The 23,647-nt window shown below is 39.9% G+C and overlaps 2 protein-coding genes across 4 annotated transcripts in view; one reads left to right on the forward strand and one right to left on the reverse strand.

The window, feature by feature from the left end:
* Positions 1–23,647, reverse strand: part of LOC114657387 (astrotactin-2-like) — a 2,479,169-nt gene that overhangs the window by 575,497 nt on the left and 1,880,025 nt on the right. The window lies entirely within an intron of this gene.
* On the forward strand, positions 2,266–11,841 carry trim32 (tripartite motif containing 32). The gene is made up of 2 exons (XM_028809182.2): positions 2,266–2,370; positions 8,484–11,841. Exon 2 carries the CDS (start codon positions 8,500–8,502, stop codon positions 10,453–10,455), a length of 1,956 nt encoding a protein of 651 aa, XP_028665015.1. The 5' UTR covers positions 2,266–2,370; positions 8,484–8,499; the 3' UTR covers positions 10,456–11,841.

Here is a 23,647-nt window from a genome sequence, read left to right on the forward strand (position 1 = left end):
CAAACAATCTGAAGTCCATCATTCTACAGTGAGAAAGCATGTAAGTGGAAATACAAGTGAAAAGCATTCAAGACAGTTGCCAGTCTTCTCAGGAGTGGATGTCCCAACAAATTCACCCCCAAGGTCAAACCGTACAATGCTCAGAGAAATTGTAAAAATCCCAAGAGCTACATTGCAGAGTCTACAAGCCTCAGTTAGTATTGTGACGTCCCGTCGAATACACACTCAGGAGCCGCTTGTCCGGGGAAGTCTTCCAAAAATGCCGACTGGCTTTTTATTCAATCAGCCGCGATATAAACGGTGCCCTACAGCCGCCCGTTGTCTGGGTCACGGGGACACCTCCAAAATAACAAAGACTAATCACCTTCGTCCTATCTACCTCTCTTACTCTCCAAACAGTTACTTCCCTTCCGTACACCTTATACTGTTCTCCTCACTTTCTCCAGCCTCCAACTCCAACTTCCGGCCACCCACCACTTTTTATCACGCCCCATTAATTAATTAACCCAGATCCCTGTCACTCATCTCTTTCTCTAGGGAGGTGCCCCAAGCCCTTACAAACAGGGTTCCCTCAAGACTCCACCCCAACACTGCTTCCCTTCCCTATAGCCCATGCAATGGCAAGACACGTCACAGTATGATAAATATTAAACTTCATGACTATTAGAAAAAGACTGAACAAGTATGGCTTGTTTGGTTTGGTTGCTAGGAGAAAGACTCTTCTCTCTTAAAAGAACATGGCAGCATGGTTTAGGTTTGCAAAGTTGCATCTGAACAAATCACAAGACCTCTGGAACAATGTCCAAATAAAACCAAAGTGGAGATGTTTGGCCATAATGCACAGTGTCACCTTTGGTGAAAACCAAACACTGCATATCAGCACGAACACCTCATACCGACTGTCAAACACAGTGGTGAAGGGCTGCTAATTTTGGCTTGTTTTGCAGCCAAAGAACCCGAGCACCTTGAAGTGTTTGAGTATATATATATATTTACACAGAGTACATATCTATTTATATATTTTGTAGTATTATATTTGTATTTACCCTGTAATGAAGATGTCTAGGTGTTGTTCCTGTCTTGCACCTGATGCTGGGATTGGCTCCAGCTGCCCTGTGACCCTGCCTTAGAAAAGGGAGTTTGGAAGGTGGATAGATATTTCTATTTACACATTTAACAAATATACTGAGTTGTAAAATGCTAAATTACATTTACATTAAATCAATGCATAATCAATTTAAACTACTAGCTTACAACCAAAATGTTATGTAGATAATACTATATCAAAGGGTAAAATCATGATAATTGTAAATTTTATGACATAAAAGTTTCATCAATGGTGGAAACATGTCGGGGTTTGTCCCCATTTACAGCTTCGCCTATGGCAGGAAAACGCTAGAGTCTGCCCTGGGTATAAAGGTTCAAAGATGAATATAATGGACAGTATATACATGTATACAAGCGATCATTAATTTAATCCTTTCACATGTCAAAGGAGCCTCAACTTCGTCGAAAAGCAGAATCAACCGGGAATAGGACGACAACTCATCACGGTATTTAAAATTATCAGAAGTTGTAGGTAAGGTTTTAGAAGATTATATGACTTGTATGAAGTTACTCATCATATTTAATACTCTAGTTTTGCAGCCTTTATTTTGTTCAGCAGAAAACGCATTCCTCAAGATAGAAGTAGCGGATGCCTTGAAGTCGGGCATGATCATCTCAAGCGTGTTTGCCCGTGCTGTTTCGTCACGCCGTTTCTACAGCAACCAGAAAAGCTGAGTTACTAAGTGGCTGAATGAAAAGCAATATAGAGTATACAAACTTTGAATTATATATATATATATATATATATATATATATATATATATATATATATATATATATATAAATATATATATATAAAATTTAGAGTCTTAAATGTGTAAAGTGTTTTCTGTTTTATAAGCGATCGCGTAATCAACATTCAACATTCTTTGTTGTACAGTTTTAACTCTTATATCAGGAAGAAAAAAATTATGTCAAGGAAAACCTCGTTAAATGTTTTAAAAACATTAGTTGTATACCAGCACAACGGACATAACGGATCCTTTCATCTTTTTGCCTCCGTACGTTAGATTATTTCAAAACTCAATTTCCCAGGCAGCTTTGCTGTACGACGCGTACGAGAAAAAAACACACTTCCGTTTAAGTGACGTTATTTCTTCCAATTGTTTCAGAGGGCGATAAACTGAAAACAAGTTTAGCCAATAAGATGTAGAAGAAGGCGGGCACAATACTGTAGCTTACCTCGCATCATTGCAGCCTACAGCTGTAGGCTTTCGTGAAGCGGTGGTGGAAAGGGCTACTCAGCATTACGATCAAACTGAGGTACGTTTTACGTAGGATACACCTACTAGAACATACATTCATGGTTATTTTTTAATGAAAGCTTAAAAATAATATTCTTCAGTAGTTACTCCTATACGTGCATATTGCATTTCTTGTAGCAGGTAGTAAAAATGTATAAGGCCGCAGACAGCGACCTGATTAAATGTTATTTTAAGAAAATTTAGGTCCCTATTTGCATATGTTAATCTAAAAGGTGGGTATGTGCAGGTAAGCGTTTCTGAAAAGCGTCGCTGAGTCCTAGTCATTGGTACTGTTCGGCAGAAAATTTCTTTATTTTTTATCCCATATGAGTATTTTATTTGTATTTGCTGTTTTACCTCAAGTACTGTGTGGAAATTCTGCACGAGAAGCGTCATCTTCATCTAGTTTGCAAAGCTGTGCCCTTATTCATGAAGTTGTCGGAGCCCACCCTAGTAAAAACATCCGCCCATTTGACAGTTCTGCCTCTTCGGCATAGGATAGTGGGGAGGCAGCGCAAGTTTTAATACGATGTTGATAGAAGACAGTTAGTACTGGAAATAGTGTTATCAGCACTGCGGAGCAGTTCTGGGTTAAAATATCATCAGATTTACTGCCTTTGTGTTAGCTGTATGTTCTCCCCGTGTTTTCCTGAAGGTACTTTGTTTTTATTGTTCCTGCATTCCAAAAACATGTAGCTAAAGTAAAACTTTAAATCGCAGTTTGCCCATCAGTGATGTTGGCACTGCTGGTCAATTCGTCAACAGTTGTTTCCTTCATTGAGTGCAGCTTGGATTGGCACATGCGCCCCAGGGTCGTGATGTGTAAAACCTTGCTAAAATTCCATAATGGAGTCTGTTCCAATGTTTGAAAGGCAAAGACGGCATGCACACACATAAAAAATAAATAAATAAATAAATCTGATTTATAGAACTATATATATGCCACATGGCAGGCACACCAAGTTCCTTTTGCAAGTTAAAGTAAACTTTGTCATCTCAACCATATATTTAGTATACAAAGAGACAAAATAATGAAGTTCAGGGCTCACAGTGTACACAGTGCAAATAAGACAAGACAGTGTGTGCAGACAGAGAAAAACTGTACAGCATACTGTTTTAAGAGGCAATATGCCAATACAGTTAATGGCCACAATTACTCAGAGACCCATCGAAACGCAAGTTCTGCAGATCAGTGATGTGACTTAACATTTGACCTGATAGATGCAGTGAATTGTGCATAAAGTGGAGCAAGAGATTGTGATCTAAAAGATTAGAATAGGGTGGAAGATCATGGGGGCCTGTATTGTATTGTGTTGTGTGAGTAGTCTGACAGCCTTGGTGAAAAAAGCTATTACGGTACATAACCTAACAGATCTGGCTGGAGCATCTTTTTCCAGATGGCAAAGGAATGACAAATCCGTGAGCGGAGTGAGAAGGATCCTGTGCAGTGCAGCAGGCCCTTCAAACACAGTGTTTGGAGAACATGTTTTCCAGAAAAGGGAGAGGTACCCCCAATAATATTCTTTGCTGACTGTACTATTCTCTGCAGTCTCTTGCAGTCGAACATGCTGTAGTTAGTCAGAACACTCTTGATGGCGCCTTTGTAAAATGTGGTGAGAATGGGAGATGGGAGGCTTGCTCACTTTAGTCTCCTCAAAAAGTGTAGTCTTTGCTTGGCCATTTTAGTTAATAGTACTTGGATGTTGTACCGTGTTAGCCATTATGAATGTAGTTACATCTTGCCTGAAGAAGGGGCCTGAGTTGCATCAAAAGCTTGCACATTGTAATCTTTTTAGCCAATAAAAGGTGTCATTTTGCATTTTAGTTAAGAAAGTGGTATTATTAGTCCATATGAAGTCCTCAGTAACGTGCACACTGAAGAACTTGCTGCTCTTTACTGAAATCTCCATAGTGGAGCCATTGATGCAGACTGGGATTTGGTCAGGGCGTATTATTCTGTCCTGAAGCCAACAATCCATCCATCCATCCATTTTCCAACCCGCTGAATCCGAACACAGGGTCACGGGGGTCTGCTGGAGCCAATCCCAGCCAACACAGGGCACAAGGCAGGGAACCAATCTTGGGCAGGGTGCCAACCCACCGCAGGACACACACAAACACACCCACACACTAGGGCCAATTTAGAATCGCCAATCCACCTAACCTGCATGTCTTTGGACTGTGGGAGGAAACCGGAGCACCCGGAGGAAACCCACGCAGACACGGGGAGAACATGCAAACTCCACGCAGGGAGGACCCGGGAAGCGAACCCAGGTCCCCAGATCTCCCAACTGCGAGGCAGCAGCGCTGCCCACTGCGCCACCGTGCCGCCCAAGCCAACAATCAGTCTTATTAATTTTGAGGGATAGATGTTTGTCTCTGCACCGAGTGGTCAGGTGTTCCAGCTCCTCTCTGTATGCTGACTTGTAATCCTTGCTTATTATGTCTCTGACCAACTTAAAACCATGCATACGTTCACAAGCTTTTAGTGACCCCCAGTCACCTCCTTCTGGTACCCTTGTATGACTTCTAAAAACATTTTTTGAATATTCATGATCTAATCATCATATCTATTTGACCATGTTCCTAAGTGGCACCTTTACTACAAACCATGGTAGAACACCGACAATGAAACCTCAGTGAAAGTGAACTTGAGGTGTTACTGACATGGGTGGCATGTAAGGAGAGGCCACAATGGATGCACTGTGTTACTAAAATAAGTCTCAAAGGATTTTTTTGTCAGTTTTTTTTATGACCACAGTTAATCTAAATGTGTTAGTAATCAACAAGTGTGCCACACGGGGATGCAGATTTAGCACTGCCGCCTTGTAGTTAGGAGCCCCAGGGTCGCACCCAAGCTGCTTCCTGAGTGGAGTTTGCACGTGGGTTTACTCTGGTTTCCTCCCACAGTCCCAAGACATGCAGGTTAGTTGAACTGGCGATGCTAAATCGTTTCCTGATGTGTGGATGTGTGGGTGTTCAGCCCAACAGAGGATAGGCTCCCTGTCCAGAAGTTGTTTCTGCCAGCACTCATTGCATGCTGGGATAGGCTCCAGCTGCACCCTGCCCTGGATAAGTGGGTTTAAAGGATGGATGGATTGACAAATACTATAATCCATCCATCCCAAACCAAATCTTTTCCATGTCACCTATCCTTAAAACAGACAGAGAAATACTCTACAGCTTAAATTACAGATTAGTTTACTGTTTTAGATATACAGTAGCTAAGAGAGACTGTTTCCCCTTGTATATTTTGTATTCAGAATTTTCCTTTTTTTACATGCCTGACAACCTCTCCTGTCTACAAAACAGACCTTACGTGGTCAGCATGAGTATCTAAAACAGCAGCAGAGGTTCTGCTTACATGTGGCTCCTGTACAGACAGTGGTGTGACGGTCTGAGCAAGTCTCTGTCATATGTCACACATACTACTGTGACAAGGAATGTAGAAAACAAAAATGTGATCCGTTGCTTTGATGATGCGTATAAATAACAAACACTTCATCTTTCAAATTGGTTAACTGAGTCGCACTTGGATGTTTTGTAGTCATACATTTTTTTGTTAAAATAAAAATGTGTTTATTTTGCCACAGTTTCAATCTGTAAACAAGCAAACTTAAAAAAGCAGCATTTTCTGTCATTTAATTATCATTAACAGCATTTATGTACTTTTTTGCAATTTTGAAGTTTTAAATGTTCATGTACAGTCTTATGAAAATGTTTGGGAACCCCTCTCAGTGTGCATAATAATTGACTCTCCTTTCAACAAAAAAGATAACAGTGGTATGTCTTTCATTTCCTAGGAACATCTGAGTACTGGGGTGTTTTCTGAACAAAGATTTGTAGTGAAGCAGTATTTAGTTGTATGAAATGAAATCAAATGTGAAAAACTGGCTGTGCAAAAATTTGGGTCCGATTGTAATTTTGCTGATTTGAATGCCTGTCACTGCTCAATGCTGATTACTTACAACACCAAATTGGTTGGATGAGCTCGTTAAGCCTTGAACTTCACAGACAGGTGTGTCCAATCATGAGATATAAAGGTATTTAAGGTGGTCAATTGCAACTTGTGCTTCCCTTTGACTGCTCCTCTGAAGAGTGACAGCATGGGATCCTCAAAGCAACTCTCAAAAGATCTGAAAACAAAGATTGTTCAGTCTCATGGTTTAGGGGAAGGTTACAAAAAGCTATCTCAGAGGTTTAAACTGTCAGTTTCAACTGTAAGGAACGTAATCAGGAAATGGAAGGCCACAGGCACAGTTGCTGTTAAACCCAGCAGGTCTGGCAGGCCAAGAAAAATACAGGAGCAGCATATGCGCAGGATTGTGAGAATGGTTACAGACAACCCACAGATCACCTCCAAAGACCTGCAAGAACATCTTGCTGCAGATGGTGTATCTGTACATCTTTCTACAATTCAGCGCAATTTGCACAAAGAACATCTGTATGGCAGGGTGATGAGAAAGACGCCCTTTCTGCACTCACGCCACAAACAGAGTCGCTTGTTGTATGCAAATGCTCATTTAGACAAGCCAGATTCATTTTGGAACAAAGTGCTTTGGACTGATGAGACAAAAATAGAGTTATTTGGTCATAACAAAAAGCACTTTGCATGGTGGAAGAAGAACACCGCATTCCAAGAAAAACACCTGCTACCTACTGTCAAATTTGGTGGAGGTTCCATCATGCTTTGGGGCTGTGTGGCTAGTTCAGAGACTGGGGCCCTTGTTAAAGTCGAGGGTCAGATGAATTCAACCCAATATCAACAAATCCTTTAAGATAATGTTCAAGCATCAGTCACAAAGTTGCAGTTACACAGGGGTTGGATATTCCAACAAGACAATGACCCAAAACACAGATCGAAATCTACAAAGACATTCATGCAGAGGGAGAAGTACAATGTTCTGGAATGGCCATCACAGTCCCCTGACTTGAACATCATCAAAAATCTATGGGATGATTTGAAACAGGCTGTCCATGCTCGGCAGCCATCACATTAACTGAACTGGAGAGATTTTGTATGGAAGCATGGTCACAAATACCTCCATCCAGAATCCAGACACTCCTCAAAGGCTATAGAAGGCGTCTAGAGGCTGTTATATTTGCAAAAGGAGGCTCAACTAAGAATTGAAGTCATATCTCTGTTGGGGTGCCCAAATTTCTGCACCTGTCTAATTTTGTTATGATGCATATTGCATATTTTCTTTTAATCCAATAAACTTAATGTCATTGCTGAAATACTACTGTTTCCATAAGGCATGTCATATATTAAAAAGAAGTTGCTACTTTGAAAGCTCAGCCAATGATAAACAAAAAACCAAAGAATTAAGAGGGGTGCCCAAACCTTTGTCATATGACTGTATGTGAGACTTATTTCATATTGTACATTTATATTACAAATAGTTTACCATATTTGACAAGGCATGTGTTGAGACTCTAAAAATGCAATTTTTGTGTGGTTCGGCTTGTAAGACAATCTTTACCTTTTAGGCCAGAAAATCATTGCGATCCTTGAAAACTTGCTTCTTGCTTTAACCTGTCATTGGCATTACTCTCCAAAAGGCCTAATGATGCCACTGCTAATTATGTTGTACAACACACAGCACAACCTTTTTATAGACAAATTAGGCAGGTCACACACTAAATACACTACCATTAAGCATATGCATTAGGCGTTATTACCAACACTGAAGGCAGTTGTACTGAGAAAGCATGTCAGCTATCTGTGATATGATTAATTCAAAAACGTCGGAATGTCACTGACTTGTCATTGAAATGCACACTTAAGCAAGGTTTACTGTTCACTTCATTGGCCTGCCACCTGGAGTCACTAAAATTCCAACACTAAATAATTCTGCGTAGGTCTTATGGATGGCTAGAATGTGCTGTTACCAGTCTAGTTTTCGCAGCAAGTTTGTGTTTTTTTGCATAAGAAGTGGCTTACACTTGTTACCGAGTGTTAGCACTTTTTATATATGAGGCTCCAGGACTCTGAACCGTGTAAGAAGGTTACAACATAAGGGAAAACAAGTTACAATGTGTGTTACAGAGCCACTTACATGCATCTTGCTTGTTTTGAAATTCAAAAATTAGAAACAATTTTTACTAATTTAATGTAACTCTCTTCTTTAGGTGTTTAATAACAAAAATGGCCACTGCATCAAGCTTGGACCCGGATGTGGTCAGAGAAGTTCTGGAATGCCCTATTTGCATGGAAACCTTTAATCAGGAACAGCTTCGTCCAAAGCTGCTTCAGTGTGGTCACACAGTTTGCAGACAGTGTTTGGAAAAATTGCTTGCTAGTACCATCAATGGTGTTCGGTGCCCTTTTTGCAGCAAAGTTTCCAGAATGAGTAGCATTTCTCAGCTTGCAGACAATTTAACAGTCCTTAAAATAATTGATTCGGCAAGTTCAAGTACACCAATGTGCTTGATGTGTAGAATGTGCAAGAACAGGTTGCCCAGACAGTATTGCCTGACATGCAGCATTGTTTTGTGTGACTCCTGCAAGGGTGAGAGGCATCAGCAGTTGGGACACAGCATCCTTTCCATCCAGACTGCAGCTGAACAGAGGAGAAAAGATGTTGGGGCAAAACTGACTGCTCTACGTGAAAAAATGGAAAATGTACAAAAAATGAAAAGTTCACTGGAGGGAATATCGAAAAATTTGAGACTAAAATACAAGTCAGTTCAGCAAGACTACACGCAAGCTGAGCTGCGAATTCACGAAGAGCTCGTGAAATCCCGTAAAGCCTTTGCTAACTCTTTGTCGGAGGTTGAGAAACTGAACAGTCAAATCCTGGAGGAGCACACCTACCTTTTAAACATTGCTGAAGTGCAGATTGTGTCTCGGTGTGATTACTTAACAATGAAAATCAAGCAGTCGGACATAGCCCTGCTAGAAGAATCAATTGAGGAAGAGGAGGAGATGGAGTTGAAAAGCCATTTGCCTGCTCTGCTGAAACTTCAAGAACCTGACTTTATCAAAGCAGAACTCTTGGAACCACTGGAAGTGGGTCAAGTCACCACCAAGCCATATACTGTGAATACTGAAGACATCTTGCATGAAGTACCAGGAACTCATCTTGATCAGTTGTATCGAGATGTAGACATGGTACCTGATGAAGTTGTGACTGTGTCTGCATCTCCGAGCTTGAAACCAAAACTTGTTGAACCAGTACTGGCAGCATCTCAGCAGTGCCAGTTTATTAAAAAAATGGGCTGTAAAGGCAACCTGCCTGGGATGTTTAATCTTCCCATCAGTTTATGTGTTACAGCACAAGGAGAAGTGCTAGTAGCTGACCGTGGGAATTACAGAATTCAAATATTTAACAGGAAAGGATTTCAGAAGGAAATCCGACGTAGTCCTAGCAGCATTGACAATTTTGTCTTAAGCTTTCTGGGAGCGGATCTTCCAAATTTAATCCCACTCTCAGTAGCCATAAACAATCAGGGACTAATTGGTGTGACAGACAACTACGACAATTCAGTCAAAGTGTACACTGCTGATGGGCACTGCGTGACATGCCACAAAAATCAGTTAATTAAGCCTTGGGGCATTGCCGCCATGCCATCGGGACAATTTGTGGTCACTGATGTGGAGGGAGGCAAACTATGGTGTCTGGCTGTGGATCGGCACGTTGGAGTTGTGAACTATAGTAGGCTATGTTCTGCTGTTCGTCCAAAATTTGTGACTTGTGATTCTAGTGGAACTGTGTATTTTACTCAGGGTCTTGGGCTGAATATTGAAAACCGTCATAATGAGCATCACCTCGAAGGTGGCTTCTCCATTGGCTCTGTTGGAACCGATGGCCAGCTTGGCAAGCAACTGAGCCATTTTTTTTCTGGAAATGAGGACTTCCGTTGCATTGCCGGTATGTGTGTTGATTCCAGAGGAGATCTGCTGGTTGCAGACAGTAGTCGGAAGGAGGTGTTGCACTTTCCCAAAGATGGTGGTTTTACCGTATTAATACGGGAAGGATTAACATGTCCCGTGGGAGTTGCCATAACTCCAAAGGGGCAACTGTTGGTGTTAGACTGCTGGGACCACTGCCTGAAAGTATACAATTATCATACACGACGACTGTCATCCACAAGCAGCTAGATACTGTCATACATGGTCAAATTAGCCAGAAGAGGTAACAACAGTGAAATAATGCAGTCAGTGCATGGAGAGCAATAAATGATCTAGTCTGTTATTCTTTTATCATTGATGAAAATTGCACACCCCTCAATGAGGATCATTCATGGGGCACTTATTTAACTTTTTCATTTTTTTTATTTTATTAATATGTAATGAAGGTATACTGAATCACTTTGCACATAGTCTTTGGGAAGACTACTGGAAATTGTAAAATATTTTTTTTTTAATAAAAGGGTTTAGTAGAGTTTATCTGCAATAAGTGAAAATTAGTCAAGCACTATATCTTAGTTATTTGGTAACTGGGCCCTGGATTTAATTTACAATCAGAAATGCTCAAATAAATCAAGAATAGATTTTGAATTATAAAATAATTACCCAACTCATGGCTTTTATCTATAAATGAATCACATTTTAAAAATATATGTATGGTGATAAGTATGCTTTATTTCCCTAAAATGTGAAAACACTTCTGAACTCTGGACTGTCTTTGAACTTTTAGAGGAACTGACTGGAAAGGATGGCCTTCTTCTCAGCATGTGCACTAGTCGTGAACGGGGCAAACTGCATTAAAAATTCCTCCACGAAAAGCCAGAGTGCTCCTGCTTTTAAAGCTGGGTCTAATTATTTTCAGGTATTACTTTTATGAACAGAATTTCCTGTCCTTTGCAAAGTGCTGGGAAAAGTTTGCTTTAAATAATGGCAAACTTACCGTTTGTTAATTGTGATTTAACATGATTTTTGTCAGAAAGCATTCCAAAAATGTACGCCAAAGTAGCAAGCACTTTATTTCACAGGCAGATCCAGAGAAGTCTGTATAATCATATTATGACTATGATTAATTTGAAATCACAAGAGAAAAAAAGAACATATAAATTAATAATGACTCTAGTATAAAAAGGAGATGATATTTAAGAAATACTGTGATTTAAACCCTCAGAAGTGTCAGGAGTATCTCTGATTTCCTGGCAGTAGCAAAACTTTCTCTGTTCATTATCAGTGTTTGCATGCGGTGACTTATGAAGAAATATTTTGCTTATGAACTGAAATGTATACCGTGTTTTTAATCTCCTGAAGAGCATTAAGCTGTTTCTGTAAAATCCATACATTTGTTCTGTTAGTTTTAAAAACTATTGCAATGTGTCTTCTTTCTTTCATTGTTCTTTGCAATGTGTCTTCTTTCTTCCATTGCTGTTATGTGTGTTGATCTACTCACTAACTCTTAAAATTATTGTTTTACTTGATTGTGTAATTCCTTTGATCCTGACTGTTTTCCTCTGTACAAGGTACGTTTACACATTGTTTGTACTGTTTGATACCTTTCAGTGGAATAAATGAAATTCAAGAATCCTTATTTCCACATTCTTAAATGCTGCTTTATTTTAAATTATTTTCAGAACAAAAGCAGATGTAATCACATATGTAGGGCTTAGAAGTTTTCTGTTAATATGCTGGATACATGGTGTATGGCCGATTTAGATTAATAAAAATATTCACTGGCCATTACTGCTTTTTATTAAAGCAGCAACAAGCACATTTAAAAATTAATAATATTTCATTAATTTTTGTATAAAAGTATTCTTGTAATTACTATTGGTATGTAAGCAGGGTAGCCTGTTAACTGGTCATGAACAAACTACTTTATGGATAAGGCAGAGGAAGACTTGAGTGCAAAAAAACACGGCATTAAAGAAATGTTCCTACCAACAGTCATTTTTTATGTTACTAATCCGATGAATTTTGTTCTGGTGGCAGAGAACATTTTTAATCTCCTGTTTGCAAGCAGAATGGAGAGAGTTTATGCGTAACAGTAGTCAGTAGTGGCCAGTGCTACACAATGGCAAGTGATGTGAAAAACATCCGTGGGGAAAAAAAAACAAAACAAAGAATCTCGCACTACTTATGTCGCACAATCCAGATTTCTGTTATCCAGCCGCTTGTTGAAAATGTGCAAAACAAATTCTTTTTTGCAAAAAATGTTGTTAAATATCTACTGTACTTCCAAATTATCAGCATGCACATAAACAAGAAAACTAAAGACTCACAGAAGTGACTTTTTGAATGAAACACAGGACTTTTGACCAATGAATGACATGGAGAGGAGGGTCTTCAAGTCAAAAAGTATAATTTTTGGGAGGAGTATTCCTTTAAAAAGAAATGGCATTCTGCTTGTTTGGACAAAATACAGTAGGTGAAGGTGAAGAAGAATGTCTTGGCACTTGTGCTACGGTCAGATAGATGTGAAACCCGAGTCGGACAGAAACTGCATTTTTGTGGTTATAATGCATTTGGAACAATTTATTTTGTTTAGTTTGCTCTTCATTTAATGATTAAGTACCATTTATCTTTAATTGCTTTTTCATAGACTAAGTTAGAAATCCAGAGTCATTTCTGTAAAATCTAGCGGGAGACTTAACGTGAACACACTGAAGAGGGAAGGTGAAAGTCGAAAACTCCAACAGAACATGAATACAGCATTGGCGCCACAAATTAAACAAATCTAGTAGTTCCATATCATGTGGAAATTCCAGAATTTCCACTTGAACCTTCCCACTTCATTGCGCTCATGTTAATTTCTGGTACGTCTTTTGGGAAAGTGCTGTTGATTTTCTACTTGGTCAACCCAACAACCAGTTTTTCATGACATAACGTGTTCAGTTTGTTTTTTAAGTTGATTTAACAATACGCAACTTCTAGTTGGAGAGGATATCAAACTTGACAACTGAGTTGCTGATGTTGTCATTGGAGTATGTCAGATTACAAGTCTACATCACTAGAAACTGCTGAGGATGTCAAATTACCCAACTGCGTGATGACTTTCCAGCAGAGTTTTAAATTTCCAAAGCATCACACATCTGGCCACCTTTTCTTATAGCTAATAACATGCTGCGTAATTGAGTCAGTGTCTGTGAGAAGGCTTTACAGGTACAATACAGTAGGTTCAGCTAAAATCTTGCTCTTTTTCTTCATTCTAGATAGATAGATAGATAGATACTTTATTAATCCCAAGGGGAAATTCACATACTCCAGCAGCAGCATACTGATAAAAAACAATATTAAATTAAAGAGTGATAACAATGCAGGTATAATAGACAATAACTTTGTATAATGTTAACGTTTACCCCCCCCCGGGTGGAATTGAAGAGTCGCATAGTGTGGGGGAGGAACGATCTCCTCAGTCTGTCAGTGGAGCAGGACGGTGACAGCAGTCTGTTGCTGAAGCTGCTCTTCTGTCTGGAAATGATCTTGTTTAGTGGATGCAGTGGATTCTCCATGATTGTCAGGAGCCTGCTCAGCACCCGTCACTCTGCCACGGATGTCAAACTGTCCAGCTCCGTGCCTACAATAGAGCCTGCCTTCCTCACCAGTTTTTCCAGGCGTGAGACGTCCCTCTTCTTTATGCTGCCTAAATGACTAATAGACAATTCTGTCTTCTGTTTTGCACACATTCTTTATTTCTTGCATATATGTGTTACTTCTAGGTCGGCACTTATTGGTTGTCAGCTCTCACATGCACATGAGCCTGACCCTATGAATTAAGACCTAGTTGAACCTGTTTGAATTTGTCAAGGCAAGTCATAGAATGCTTAGACCGAGTCACTGGCTATGTCAGACTACATGACTCTTGGTCACGGCAGCACAGTGCTAATGCCCCAAAATTGCCTAAATAATGTAAACGACTGAAAATGACTGGAAAAGTCTTGTAATGTGACATGGCCTTTATGGACACATCAAATAGCTCCAAATATAATTTCACCACAAAGAAGGGGCAATGTTACCTCACAGCTCAACAAAATTTTTGTACAGCCTAAAGATTAATTTCTAATAGCAGAATGAAGCATTTGAAATGTGTTGTTTATATTTTATACACAATTTTTAAGTTTTGAACAAAAATTTATTTTCACCTTGTTTCACTTAAGTTTTGTAATAATTCCTGGTCTTTAGTTTTAGGCACGGGAATTTTTATTTATTGCATTAACCTCTGCATATGCCTCCTTGTTTTAGAAAAAAATAGAAATTAGAAAAAAAAAATTAAAATAGAATTTTTAAATTAAAAGTAAGATGGTGATGATAATGCTGTTAGTTAAGTCTAACCAGCGTTCTGTTTTAAAAGAAGAGCATTTCCTGAATTAATTGAACGTTTTGTGTTCATTGCAGCTGGCATTAGCAGGCTGCTAGCTCACCATCCTGACAGCTTATATAATGAAAGATGAAGTCGGTTATTTAGCTGCTACTTTCTGCAGTGGGGAATACTAATGCTATTAAAAACAAAGCAAAATGCTTCTTTATTTTTATCCTGCTGTGTGGTGATGTGATATTCTCCCGAGGTAAACAAATTTCTAAATTTTTGCCTGCTGTACACAAATTGTAATTGGCTCTGACAGCCTTTAAAGTTCATAATTAGCCTTCAGTCATGCTGTTGGTGTCACTTTGTTTAAGGAATTGAGTTATTGTAGCTCTTTACAGAAGATGGACCACACAAATACCCTCCTTTTAAAGAAGTATTTTTAACTCTAGATAATCACATTTACATCTCCTGTTTACTTTTTTAATTTCCCTAAGGTTATCTAGTACAGTTTTAGACTCCTTGTTTAGGAGGAATTATAATTGAAGTTGCTTAAGTACCTTATATCGGTGTATATGTTTAGATGGATATAATATATATATTTTTTTTATGGTGGCACAATGGTTTATGCAGTTGCTCCAAGTCCAGTGTCCTGGGTATAAATCTTATGCCTGATCATCGTTTGGATGGGGTTGTCAGATTGTCCCAGTGTCTGCATGGGGTGTCCTCCGGGTTTTTTGGTTTTCTTGCTTATCGTCAAGAGACTTGCAGGTAAGGTTTATCAGCCACTCTAAATTGGCTCCAGTATAAGTGAATACGTGTGTGTGTTTGCCCTGTGGTGGACTGATGCTCTACCCACGGTTGCTTCTGGCCTTGTTGCAAGGCCTGTCAATTTAGGACCCAAAATAGAATTAAGAGGGTTTTTCTGTGCATGTATGAATATATGGGAGAGGTGTTAGAATTTTTTTTTTTTTATAAACTTAAGCAACTTAACCCATTTAGTCACTTTAAGAATACTATTGTTAAGATGCAGTACACTTGTCCCGGCGCTCGTCCCCTTTCTGGTACTCCTCTTTTGTTACTCTGTCTACAGGCTCCTGTGATTTTTTTTTTTCTGGATTTCCTCCATGGCAGCAAATTTTCTTCCATTCAGTCTCAATTTTAATTTTGGCAACAAACAATCCACAGAGTGTGACATCTGCCGAATACAGGGGGTTTGGGGCAACAGCATGCTTTTGTGGTCTGAAACTGATTGACTGGCAATGCGGTATATGCATTTATGCTATGCAAAATCCAGTTTTTGATGCACCACTCGTCACTGATTAACATTCTGTACACGGGTAACAAGCTCTGTATGAACAAGTCCATCAATGTAAAACACAATTGTCATGGTCTGTTGAAAATCTGCCATGGTAGTTTGGAGGAAAAAAAAATCACCCAAGTCACGTATGCGATTGTAGAATAAACACCGGAAATACACACTTGATCAACTCAGCACAATGCCACTTGGTGGACTTATATACCAGACATATGATGTGTAGTGGCATATTCAAAAACTACACCCTTCGTTTGAGAGATTTTGGGAATGTTTGGATCCCAGCTCAAAATTATTTTTATTACTTTCTTGTATATAAGTATAGGACTACGTTATAGGTAATATACAGTAGGTATAGGTAAATGTTAACATTATTCAAAGTTATTGCCTGTCTGTATACCTGTATTATTATCACTGTTTAATATTTTCTTTATCAGTATGCTGCTACTGGAGTATGTGAATTTTCCCTTGGGATTAATAAAGTATCTATCTATCTATCTATCTATCTATCTATCTATCTATCTATCTATCTATCTATCTATCTATCTATCTATCTATCTATCTATCTATCTATCTATCTATCTATCTATCTATCTATCTATCTATCTATCTATCTATCTATGAAAAGTAGTGCAATCGTCCAAAGATTCGATGTCGAGATTTTGATGAATCTTGGCGTTTTAGACCTCCCTGACTTTCTCGTGTAAGAAGTATAGGGAAAGTATTGGAATCCTCCAAAAATTCAATTTTGAGATTTTGATGAATCTCGACGTTTTAGACCTCCCTGAGTCTGAAAATACAATTTTTGGAATTATGTTTGTGTGTGTGTGTGTGTGTGTATGATAACTTGAGTATGCTTTTGCTTAGGTCAACCAAATTTTGCAAGCAAGTATTAGGTACAAAATGTAGATTTCTATCAACTTTTGGGCTATTTCCCTTAACCGGAAGTGGAACTTTACCTTTGATTTTATTTATGTTACTTGATGTGTAATAACAGAATATTTTCAAACCTGGTTAATTTGAGCTATTTTTCTGGAGGGCCATAGCCTATTCTGGCAGCACAAGGTACATTACAAGAGCCAAATCTGGACAGGTCAACAGTTATTTGCAAGTCCCTTGATTTGTATTAGTTTTGTAACAATAATAATAAATGTTTTGTTAAAAAATCCTTTACCAGTAAAATGTTATTTGCAGTTTTAATATAGGTAACGAGTATAAGTACAAGATTGCAAGCATTGCTGATTCCCGCTTTAAAGAACAGATCAGTAGACACAAAGAATATGTTGAAACCCCCCAGTGCAAACAGGAATAAACCAGGAGTCATCAAACCAGACAACATAGAAGTGATCGTCACATGTTTGTTAGTCTTCTGCTACTGCACTAATCTTGCTTTTTGCTAAAAAGTGCTGGCACTTCGTTGGATATGTAGTAGATTTCATACTAGATCCAGGGTAACCGAAAATGGGTTGTGTATTCAGGTATGGAACAGACAAGAACTTTAGACAAGAACAGGCCATTTAGGCCAACAAAGCCTGCCAACCTGGAACACTTTTGCTGGACTACCCTTGAGTTCCTTTGCCCCTTTACGCTGGATGTTAGTTTTTATTTTTGGGAAGAGTTAGAAATCACAAGGGGTAAGTCTGTTGAATAGGGTGGATGATCCCATTTGGTAAATGATTTGTTAGCCAAGATGTCACGAACGCTGAGTGCATCATGGTTTGGGGCATTGTCATGATGGATGACACACTTTTGGTGCCATCGTGCACATCTTCTCATCCCTCCTTGAAACTCTTTTGCACACTGAAAGACATCTGACTTTTGCTTAGTATCCTCAGCATACGACACTCTCAACAGCTTCAACATATCAGCAGCACTTTGTAGCACGGGTGACACTACACGACCATTCTGGGAATTAAATTAACACACCTCATAAACTTTGTTATTTCTGTCCTCCGTAAAAAAAAAAAAAAACAAAATCAGCCATCACTATAAAACACGGGATAAGTAAAATACAAAAAGCTACAGATGTGGACAGATTTGTTGGTATCTTTACAACCCATTGGAAAAGTGCTGTGTACCTCCTGAAAAGTGATTAAATGAAAAGCAATTGTCTCACATATACCTGCACGCCTTTGACGTATCATTGAGTAAAGACAAGCAAGTGTGAAAAGAGAACAAGTATTACTTATTCTACAAAGACATCCTAAAATGGCCTGGACACATTTGTTTGGACCCCTAGAAAACATCCTAAATAATTGGATTGGAGTGATTTTTTAAACTAGCTGTTTTCTTTAATTTTATCACACATTTGTATCTTCAATCATGCAATCAGTCATTCAGCCAATTTAAATTGAGGAAAGTCATCACTCAGCTGTTTCACAATGAACATGGACCAGAGAAAGCAAAGGAGAGAGTTGCCTTAAGAAAATCAGAATGAAAATGATAGACAACAAGCATGTTGAAGTCTAAGGCTACAAGACCATCGCAGCTTAATGTTCCTGTGACAACAGTTGCTAATGTTATTAAGACATTTAAAGTCCATGGGACTGTAGCCAACCTCCCTGGACAAATCAACCCCAGAACTGGCAGAAAAAAAGTGAATCACAACTTTCAAAGATATACAAGCTGAACTCCAGTGTCTGGTTGCACCATCAGTCCCTTCTTGAGTGACTCCACATCAAATAGCCAGACTGGAATTTGCTAACATGCATACTTACAAGTCACAATGCTTCTGGGAGAATGACCTTTGGACAGATGAGACAAAACTGGAGCTTTATGGCAAGTCACATCAGCTCTATGTGTCCACAGATGAAAAAAATGAAGCTTTCAAAGAAAAGAACAGCAGACCTACAGTGAAACATGGAGGAGGCTCAGTTATGTTTTGGGGCTGCTTTGTCTGCCATTAGATGCCTTGAGTCTGTGAAGGGAACAATGAAATCTCAAAACATTCTGGAACGAAACATACTGCCCAGTGTCAGAAAGCTCTGTGTCAGTCGCAGGCCATGGATCCTCCAACAGGATAATGAGCCAAAACACACAGCTAAATCCCCCAAGAATGGCTAAGAACAAAACATTGGATTATTCTGAGGTGGCCTTCTATGAGCCCTGATTTGAATCCCATCAAACATCTTTGGAAAGAACTGAAACATGCCATCTGGAGAAGGCCCCCTTCAAACCTGACACACCTTGAGCAGTTTGCACAGGACGAGTGGGCCAAACGACCTGTGGACAGGTGCAGAAGTGTCATGGAGAGCTCCAGGAATTGCTTGTCCTTTTACACAAATACGTTTGTAGCGCCGCAGGGCAAAGCTAGTACGGAATAAACAATGTGGGTGCCAGTTACTTTTGTCAGTTTCAAGTTATTTTGGAGACGATTGTGTGTTCTTCTTTTTTCATGGAGGGGTATCAATAAACTTTTTTACATCTGTAGGACCGACAAATTTGTGCACGTCTGTATTTCTGAGTGGAATATTCCTTTCAGCTGTAAACACACACTAGTGAGGCCTTTTCTGTAAAGTAAGACATTTACAATTCACAAGGTGATAAATGGGAATGGGATTTGAACCCCAAGCACTGCTGCCATCCTTTTACATTGTATTATGTTAATACCAGTAACTGAATCCACTTGACTTGCGCATTCCTAGTCTTCATCCTCTTTCTCTGTACGTTTAGCATTCATTTGCTCAGAGGTTGATGTGCTTGCTGCTTCCTGAGCAGCTCTTGTTTTCTCTACCCTAGCGGCTCGCTTCTTCTCTTCTTTCGTCGGCATCTTTTCGAGTTAAAGCTGATTAAGTGTTTGTGTTGCAATTACTTAGTACGTTTTCTTTAATTTTTCACTTAAGCAGGCACTTAAGTCTTCAATCTGCCTCAAGAATGATTGATGATGAAAAGATATGAGGAAGGAGGGGAAGTGACGGAGTAAGGTGTTAGGGATGAGAACAGCGCCCGTATGCATGTGCCACACGACCGCCCTGCAGGCTGTTGCCATGAGTTGATTCATCAATAAAATAAAAATAAAAAGAGGAATAACCTTGGAGATCAATCATCACCCTGAAAGCGGAGAGTAGACGTCACGTAGTATATGTGTACCAAATCTCAGGTCAATACGTCAAACAGTTTGCAAGCTACAGGTGATTTTATATACTGGACAGACAAACAGACAGCCATGGTAGCATATCCTCTTTAATAAAATCCCTGTGTGCGTCCAGGTGTCCGTGTGTGTGTGTCTTCTGGTGAAGTGCGCATGCGCAGGGCACGGTGCGATGCGCGATATTACTGTCAGAGAAAGTTACAGGCGTTTTAAAGAAATACAAACCAGTATTACTGCGAGAGGAAATTAAAGGTACACAATACAGTGATGCATATTACAGCCACATACAAGCCAGTATTACTGTCAGAGGAGAATAAAGGCATATTACTGACGCGCACGCCTGTATTACCGCCAGAGAAAATTAAAGGTATCTTACAGACATACAAACCAGCGGACGTACAAGACAGTATTACTGTCACAGAAAATTAAAAACACACAATACACGGCGGCAGCCCACGAAGAACGGTCAGCTCAGCAAATAAACATCAACAAAAGAAAGGCTGAAAGACAAAGAAAAATACGACCAACAAACAGAATGAGATGAAGGTCCCTTGCCATTTAATATAGACTCTTCCTACTAATGTTTATGCACCACTGTTCTAGTGCCCGTTATGGTAACGGGCTAAATGACTAGTTATATATAAAGACATTTTTAGAATAATTTTACATGTTTGAACATCCCTTCGGCAAACAAATTCCCCACTAGGGATAATAAAGTGCAGCTGACTCTCAAATGGGCGGCATGGTGGCGCAGTGGTAGCGCTGCTGCCTCGCAGTTAGGAGACCCGGGTTCGCTTCCTGGGTCCTCCCTGTGTGGAGTTTGCATGTTCTCCCCGTGTCTGCGTGGGTTTCCTCCCACAGTCCAAAGACATGCAGGTTAGGTGCATTGGCAATTCTAAATTGCCCCTAGTGTGTGCTTGGTGTGTGGGTGTGCCCTGTGGTGGGCTGATGCCCTACCCGGGGTTTGTTTCCTGCCTTGCACCCTGTGTTGGCCTCGATTGGCTCCAGCAGACCCCCTTGACCCTGTAGTTGGGATATATAACGGGTTGGATAATGGATAGATGGACTCTCAAATGATATCGACTTGGCGTATAGTTATTACTGTTCTAAAAATAGTGATGACTTTGGTGCAGGGCTTGTTATTCATTCAATAATAACTACATAAGGCATGAAAAGGCTTGGCTTTTAGAGAGATAAAAATGATCTTTGAAAACTTGAATTTATGAGTGTGTTTATGGCGAAAGTCAACAAAAGCCCCGAAGATGCAAGCCTTTGTTTATATATTCATTGAAGAGGCCTCGGGGAAAATAAAACCCAAAGATAAATCACTCCTTTCATGTGACCTTTACAAAATAGAATAAGGAATATGATATTACAGCGTGGTAATCTTTAAAATCCACCTAATCATTATTTACTGCCAGTTGGCCTTTTTTATAGTTAAACGCTAACATTTATTTATATATCTGGTGCTGCTCTGTGAAGTTCCATATTTTTTTTAATGGAACAGCTCCATGCATCTCTTCATATTCTGAACCTGTTTTCTGCGTTACTTTGTAATGAGGATTGGGAGCTAAATATGACCACACCAGGCACAAATTGCAAAACTATGTGTAGATGGGGTAGCAGGCCATCAACCGAGCACACTCTAACACAGCCAGCTTGAATGATATTAATACGCATATACAGGACAACTCCATAATGTTTGGGACAAAGGCACATTTCTCCTTGACTTACCCCACAGTCTTCTCCATGTTTAAAATTACAAATCAAACAAATCAGACATTGAGATTAAAGTGCACACTGCAGACTTTAAGGGGATTGGCATTCATTTCAGTAACACCATGTAGAAATGACACTTTTTCTACTGTACATGTCCCCCCTCCCTTATATTTCAGGGCACCATAATGTTTGGGACAACTGGCGTCACAGGTGTTTGTGATTCCTCAGGTGGGTTTCATTGCTTCATAAGATACCTCGGCCTGCTTCAACCCTTTGAACCCTTTGGAGTCTGTAGTTGCCATTGTTCAACAAGAGGACAAGAGCTGTGCCAATGAAAGTCAAAGAAGCGATTACAAGAATAAAACCATTGGAGACCTTGGCAAATCCTTAAGATGACCTAAATCAACTGTCTGGATTATTATTATTACAAAGGGGCTGGTAGGTCAAGGAAGACCACCACGGCTGATTGTAGAAGAAATCTTACTTCCTCTTTCAGCTGCTCCCGTTAGGAGTTGCCACAGCAGATCATCTTTTTCCATATCTTTCTGTCCTCTGCATCTTGCTCTGTCACATCCATCACCTGCATGTCCTCTGTCACCACATCCATAAACTTTCTCTTAGGCCTTAGCCCAGGCAGCTCTATCCTTAGCATCCATCTCCCAATATACTCAGCATCTCTCCTCTGCACATGTTCAAACCAACGCAATCTCGCCTCTCTGACTTTGTCTCCTAACCGTCCAACTTGAGCTGACCCTCTAATGTCCTCATTTCTAATCCTGTCCATCCTCGTCCCACCCAATGCAAATCTTAGCATCTTTAACTCTGCTACCTCTAGCTCTGTCTCCTGTGTTCTGGTCAGTGCCACCGTCTCCAACCCATAAACATAGCTGGTCTCACTACCGTCCTGTAGACCTTCCCTTTCACTCTTGTTGATACCCGTTTGTCACAAATTACTCCTGGCACTCTTCTCCACCCATTCCACCCTGTCTGCACTCTCTACTTCACCTCTCTTCCACACTCCTCATTACTCTGTACTGTTGATCCCAAGTATTTAAACTCATCCACCTTCGCCAACTCTACTCCTTGCATCCTCACCATTCCACTGACCTCCCTCTCATTTACACAATCTCACTATGGTAAAGAAAAAGCTCCCAAAGGCCTCTCTGACAGATCATGCACAGTCTTCAGAAGGCAGACATGTGTGTCACAGATGATTATAAGCAGAAAATGCCATGAACAGAAATACAGAGGACACACTTCAAGAGAGAAACCACTAGTTAGACACAAAAACAGGATGGCCAGAATACAGTTTATGAAAAAAAAGAATTTAAAAGAGCCTGCAGAATTCTGGGAAAAGGTCTCATGGAGAGACGAGACAAAGATGAACCTGACCAGAGTGATGGCAAAGAGCAAAGAGTGAAGATGAAAGGGAACTGCTCAAGATCCAAAGCAGACCACCTCATCTGTTCAACTTGGTAGTGTTATAGCTTGGGCATGTATGGCTGCCACAGGTCCTGGCACACTTCTCTTCATGGATGACGAAACTGCTGATGGCAGGGGCACAATGAATTCTGAGGTGTGCAAAAACATCTGATCTGCTCAAGTTCCAGTAAATGCCTTCAAACTCATTAGACGATGCCTCATTCTACAAGATAATGATCCAAACATACCGCTAAGGCCACACAGGAGTTTTTCAGATTTGAAAAACGGGAAATTCTTGAATGGCCAAGCCAGTCACCTGACTTAAATCGAGTTGAGCAGGCCTTCCATATGCTGAAGAGAAAACTTAAGGGGATAAGCTGCCGAAACAAGCAGGAGCTGAAGATGGCTGCATGAGAGGCATGACAGAGCATCACCAGAGAAGACTGTCGACACCTGGTGATGTCTATGAGTCTCATTCTTCAAGCAGTCATTGCAATGCAAAAGATACAGTATGTGACAAAGTAACAAATACTGTATGTCGGCT

The sequence above is a fragment of the Erpetoichthys calabaricus genome, chromosome 9, assembly GCF_900747795.2.
Source record: "Erpetoichthys calabaricus chromosome 9, fErpCal1.3, whole genome shotgun sequence".
In the NCBI taxonomy this organism is placed as follows: domain Eukaryota; kingdom Metazoa; phylum Chordata; class Cladistia; order Polypteriformes; family Polypteridae; genus Erpetoichthys; species Erpetoichthys calabaricus.

Coding starts and splice junctions, on each gene's coding strand:
- trim32 (XM_028809182.2), top strand. CDS start 8,500: ATGGCCACTGCATCAAGCTTGGACCCGGATGTGGTCAGAGAAGTTCTG.